The sequence below is a fragment of the Callorhinus ursinus genome, unplaced genomic scaffold (genome assembly GCF_003265705.2).
Source record: "Callorhinus ursinus isolate GAN/ISIS: 27379988/994484 unplaced genomic scaffold, GSC_fseal_2.0 scaffold1314, whole genome shotgun sequence".
In the NCBI taxonomy this organism is placed as follows: Eukaryota; Metazoa; Chordata; class Mammalia; order Carnivora; family Otariidae; genus Callorhinus; species Callorhinus ursinus.
Window position 1 is genome coordinate 5,361 of NW_027398369.1, and position 6,295 is coordinate 11,655.

A 6,295-nucleotide genomic window follows, 5' to 3' on the forward strand; every position below is an offset into this window, starting at 1 on the left:
CATTCCACTTACTTCTGGAAAATTTCCTACTCCAGTGTGTATGTATCCTCATGGGCACACGCATGCACTTCTGTTCATGGTCTCATTTGTGCCCCTATTTTATGTGTCTCTGCATTGATGTGGTAGAAAAAAATGCATGTAGCATAAGTGAATAAACCCATTACCTGAGCAAAGTTTTTGACAATTAAGCCCCATCTTAGCCATTCTTGTTCAGGCTTGTAGTTTTACACATAATGTTTGTTTTTTTTCAGGACAAGAGACTTTTGAATAAGTTAGGATACCACATCAGGAGCTTAATTTCACTACGGCCTTATTGTAACTAGATTAGTGCACATTATACAATGTTAAAATCACAATCCTAGAGACAATTTTGACTCTAAAACAATCTTCATGAATGTATTCTTGACCTCCTTGTTCCTCATGCTGTAGACCACAGGGTTCAGCATGGGGATGACCATAGTGTAGAACACGGATGCCATTTTGTCTGTGTCCATGGAATGACTGGAGCTGGGCTGTAAATACATGAAGATGACTGTCCCATAGAAGATGGACAGTGCAGTGAGGTGGGAGGCGCAGGTGGATATAGCCTCCTGATATCCTCCACTCATCTTCAGGATTGTGATAAATATGAATATGTAGGAAATCAAGATAACCAAGAGAGCAAAAAAGATGTTGAAGCTCACTACATAAACAAGAACCAGCTCACTGACATGTCTATCAGAGCAAGAAAGAACCATGACTGCTGGAACATCACAGAAAAAGTGATGGACTACATTGTTCATACAGAAAGAGAGACTAAATGTGTCTCCAGTGTGGATAGAGGCATTTAGGAAACCATAAATGTAGGAACCTATGGCCAGACGAGCACACACACTTGTCATCATGGTGGTGGTGTAATGGAGGGGTTTGCACACTGCTGCGTAGCGGTCATAGGCCACTGAGGCCAAGAGATAATTTTCCACAGTGGCGAAGGCTGCAAAAAAGAACATCTGAGCAGCATATGCATTGTAGGAGATGACCTTGTCTCCCACAAGTAACCTAGCTATCACTTTGGGAGTGACAGTCGTAGAGTAACAAAAGTCCACCAGAGACAGATTACTGAGGAAAAAGTACATGGGAGTGTGGAGATGGGAGTCCAACAGAATCAACATGATAATCACCAAATTCCCAACCAGAGTGATGAGGTAGATGAGGATGAACATTATGAATAAGGGAAGCTGCAGTTCCGGGTCATTGGTTAGCCCCAGCAGGAGGCACTGTGTCACTTCTGCCCTGTTATCCATCAAGTTGAGAACCACAAATGCTCTATGGCTATAAGAAGAAAGAAATAAAGAAATGGGTGATAAACAAAGAAACTTATCCTGAAAAGTGTACATACAGCATGCAGTATTTCATTAGAGCAAGACTGTATTTCAAAATTCTCTGGATAAAACATTAGCTTGACATCAAAAGTTAGTGTAAAAATTACATATAGATTTACAAACTGTTGACTCTGAAGTATGGAGCATCTCCTCAATTCTAAAATTTTATAAATTTATAAACTGAGATTATAGAAAATTAACTAACTTGATCAAGATGGCTTGTCCAGAAGGAATACGTCTGGCAGTTCTCTTTTCCCATGTCTAGTAAAAGCAGATACTTGCATTTTGCTGACTTGCCAGGAACTGCTGTAGACACTGTAGGTGTACAGACCGTCCCCAACTTACGTTGATTTGACTTAGTGATTTTTCAACTTGATGATGGTGCAAAGGTGATACACATGCAGTAGAAACCATACCTCAAATTTTGAATTTGGATCTTTTTCCAGGTTAGCGATAGCAGATGCAATCCTCTCTCCTGGTGCTGGGCAGGGGCAGTGAGCCACAGATCCAGGTCATCCAGGTGATCATGAGGGTCAACAACTGATACCTTTACAACCATCCTGTACAAGGTCAGCCATTCTGTGTTTCACTTTCAGTACTGTATTCAACAAATTCTTGAGATATTCAATGCTTTATTATCAAGCTGGCTTTGTGTGAGATGATTTTTGCCCAACTGTACACTAATGGTAAGTGCTGAAGCATGCTTAAGGTAGGAGAGGCTAAGCTATGATGTTCAGTAGGTCATATGTAGTAAATGAATTTTCATCTTACGATATTTTCAGTGTACAATGGGTTTCTAGGGACATAACCTCATTGTAAGTACAAGAAGATTTGTATATTCATCACATCCTCTCAAGAACATTGTGAGTTTGATTTGTAATTATGTTCATTTAAATTATGAAATACAGAGGGGTACCTGGTCAGCTCAGTCGGTACAGCCTGCAACTCTTGCTCTTGGGGTTGTGAGTTTGAGCCCCACAATGAGTATAAGATTACTTTTAAAAATCTTTTAAAAAGATGAAAAGAAAGTAAATTATGATGCCCAGAGATTGAATAATTTTTTATATTTCAAATGAATATTAATTGACAAGCCATGCTTGGGCCCAAGCCAACCTTTGAGCACACACTGAGTGGTTCCTAAGGTGAGAGTCTAAACTATATTTGAATCAAATTGAATTTAACTCAGTACAATTGTTCATTGTCTCCATTGGCCCAAATTCATTGAGGTTTCCTAGTGAAGTATCCAAGAGATACATGCATAGTAGATGTGGTGGGGCAGTGGAGCAATAGGCGGCAGGATAGCCAGCAGTGGCAATCTGATGGGAAGGCACAGTACCGGACGTAGAGCTTAGGCTCCAGGATGAAGTATATAGCAGCCCTACCACCATTTACTTTTGAGGAGTCATTAATACTAACCTAACTTATCTGAACCTCTTATTTCCATCTGCAAAAAATGTAAGACAGTAATGAGACCTATATTATAGCATTGGTATGGGACTTAAATAAGGTAATGTTTAAAAAATCTGGGTGATTAGCACAGTCTGATGAGCTATAATATTATTTTTAGAATGGGATGATTGTATTTACCTTGCTTTGGGAAAAATGGGTCACACCCTGTAGGGCTTCAGGTGTGTGTGATGTATGAAGTCTTAGAGTCTCTTCAATTTGCCTTTTCTCACACACAAGGGCCTTGGAGATTTTCTGTGATCTCCAGGATTTCTCAGTCTGTTTTCATTTCACCATGCAATTGGCTTCCCCAACAGGTCCATGCAGGCCTTCTTTTGCTTAATTTCTTCCTTGAAATCTATACCTTAGCTTGGATGACAGCCCCCCACCCCACCCCAGGGTAACTCATTCTTTCTCTCATGACCACTATCTCACAGCAGAATCAGAGATCAAGAGTTTCTTCAGCTTGCTGATCTGTTTTAGTGGTAAGTTCCATGTTATAAAATACTTATTTGAATCTGTTCTTCCTTAGAACAGTACTGTAAATCTATCTGTTCACTTGCATTTGAAGTCTTGGAAGGGTATCCCTCTTCTGCTAACTATTAACATTTTTCTCCTAAACTTTTGCAACTTCCCTGTACAAGCCTGTCCCATGACGACATTGTTTGCCAACCTTAACATACACGTCCACTTGGAGCCTAGTCTATGTTCTATAAGCAACAAGAAAGTCTTTATACGTCAATCTGTATATGTGTATACAGTACATAGCATTATTACTCCTCATTCACCTTTGTTGAACATGAGGATTTGAGATGTTCTAAAATTACACAGCTAGCTTGGGAAAGAGTCAAGATTCAAGAGTTAAATCCACTTTCTGGGTAATCAAAAGACTCTGCTTTTAGACATTCAGTGTCACCATGTATGGATGTGCTGGTAACAATAAGCCTGAGATTATAAGGGAAACTTTAAAATGCCATTTGGGGGCACCTGGGTGGCTCAGTTGTTAAGCATCTGCCTTCGGCTCAGGTCATGATCCCAGGGTCCTGGGATCGAGTCCCACATCAGGCTCCTTGCTCCACGGGAAGCCTGCTTCTCCCTCTCCCACTCCCCCTGCTTGTGTTCCCTCTCTGGCTGTGTCTCTCTCTGTCAAATAAATAAATAAAATCTTAAAAAAATAAAATAAAATGCTATTTAGATCTTGTTAAATCATATTAGAGATTTTGTAATTAAAGATTATTTCACTTTTGCAGTTACTTGTCTGTTTGTTTTGCTTGTTTATGTCCAATGAGAAGCCAGCATTTCATGAACAGGATGAAATCACCTCTTGATCAATTACAGAATCATCTGTGGCTATTTTGTTCATATCTTCAGGAAAGTAGAATGATGTTTCATAAGTATCCGTAAGCTCCCTTCTGATGGAAATTTTGACATTTACACCCCAGTCTCACCTCAGTATTTTGGAAAAACATTGAAAATACCTTTTTCTGTCCTCAAAGAACTTGAAATAGACGGAGCTGCCCCATCACTTTTGCATGGATTACACTTCTCTTTTTTTTTATTGTTATGTTAATCACCATATATTACATCATTAGTTTTTGATGCAGTGTTCCATGATTCATTGTTTGTTCATAACACCCAGTGCACCATGCAAAACGTGCCCTCCTCAATACCCATCACCAGGCTAACCCATCCCCCCACCCCCCTACCCTCTAGAACCCTCAGTTTGTTTTTCAGAGTCCATCATCTCTCATGGTTCGTCTCCCCCTCTGACATACTCCCCTTTTCTTCCTCTCCTGTTATCTTCTTCTTTTCCTTTTTTCTTAAAATATGTTGCGTTATTTGTTTCAGAAGTACAGATCTGTGATTCAACAGTCTTGCACAATTCACAGCGCTCACCGTAGCACATACCCTCCCCAATGTCTATCACCCAGCCATCCCATCCCTCCCACCCCCAACCACTCCAGTAACACTCAGTTTGTTTCCTGAGATTAAGAATTCCTCATATCAGTGAGGTCATGTGATACATGTCTTTCTCTGATTGACTTATTTCACTCAGCATAACACCCTCCAGTTCCATCCACGTCGTTGCAAATGGCAAGATCTCATTCCTTTTGATGGCTGCATAATATTCCATTGTGTATATATACCACATCTTCTTTATCCATTCATCTGTCGATGGGCATCTTGGCTCTTTCCACAGTTTGGCTATTGTGGACATTGCTGCTATAAACATTGGGGTACATGTACCCCTTCAGGTCCCTACATTTGTATCTTTGTGGTAAATACCCAGTAGTGCAATTGCTGGATCGAACGGTAGCTCTAATTTCAACTGTTTGAGGAACCTCCATACTGTTTTCCAGAGTGGTTGCACCAGCTTGCATTCCCACCAACAGTGTAGGAGGGTTCCCCTTTCTCCACATCCCCGCCAACATCTGTCGTTCCCTGACTTGTTAATTTTAGCCATTCTGACGGGTGTGAGGTGGTATCTCATTGAGGTTTTGATTTGGATTTCCCTGATGCCGAGTGATGTTGAGCACTTTTTCATGTGCCTGTTGGCCATTTGGATGTCTTCTTTGGAGAAATGTCTGTTCATGTCTTCTGCCCATTTCTTGATTGGATTATTTGTTCTTTGGGTGTTGAGTTTGATAAGTTCTTTATAGATTTTGGATACTAGCCCTTTATTTGATATGTCGTTTGCAAATATTTTCTCCCATTCTGTCGGTTGTCTTTTGGTTTTGTGGACTGTTTCTTTTGCTGTGCAAAAGCTTTTTATCTTGATGAAATCCCAATAGTTCATTTTTGCCCTGGCTTCCCGTGCCTTTGGCGATGTTTCTAGGAAGAAGTTGCTGCGGCTAAGGTCGAAAAGGTTGCTACCTGTGTTCTCCTTTAGGATTTGGATGGACTCCTGTCTCACGTTTAGGTCTTTCAACCATTTGGAGTCTATTCTTGTGTGTGGTGTAAGGAAATGGTCCAGTTTCATTCTTCTGCATGTGGCTGTCCAATTTTCCCAACACCATTTGTTGAAGAGACTGTCTTTTTGCCATTGGACATTCTTTCCTGCTTTGTCAAAAATAAGTTGACCATAGAGTTGAGGGTCCATTTCTGGGCTCTCGATTCTGTTCCATGGATCTATGCGTCTGTTTTTGTGCCAGTACCATACTGTCTTGATGATGACAGCTTTGTAATAGAGCTGGAAGTCCGGAATTGTGATGCCGCCAGCTTTGCTTTTCTTTTTCAGTATTCCTCTGGCTATTCGGGGTCTCTTCTGGTTCCATACAAATTTTAGGATTATTTGTTCCATTTCTTTGAAAAAAGTGGATGGTATTTTGATGGGGATTGCATTGAATGTGTAGATTGCTCTAGGTAGCATTGACATCTTCACAATGTTGATTCTCCCAATCCATGAGCATGGAACGTTTTTCCATTTCTTTGTGTCTTCTTCAATTTCTTTCATGAGTATTTTATAGTTTTCTGAGTACAGATCCTTT

General features: G+C 40.4%; 1 protein-coding gene across 1 annotated transcript; it reads right to left on the reverse strand.

Annotated features, from left to right (window-relative positions):
- Positions 1 to 350: 350 nt before the first annotated feature.
- On the reverse strand, positions 351 to 1,286 carry LOC112818142 (olfactory receptor 5B3-like). The gene has a single exon (XM_025865357.2). The coding sequence runs from the start codon at positions 1,281 to 1,283 to the stop codon at positions 351 to 353; it is 933 nt and encodes a 310-aa protein (XP_025721142.1). The 5' UTR covers positions 1,284 to 1,286.
- Positions 1,287 to 6,295: the final 5,009 nt, after the last annotated feature.

Coding starts and splice junctions, on each gene's coding strand:
- LOC112818142 (XM_025865357.2), bottom strand. CDS start 1,283: ATGGATAACAGGGCAGAAGTGACACAGTGCCTCCTGCTGGGGCTAACC.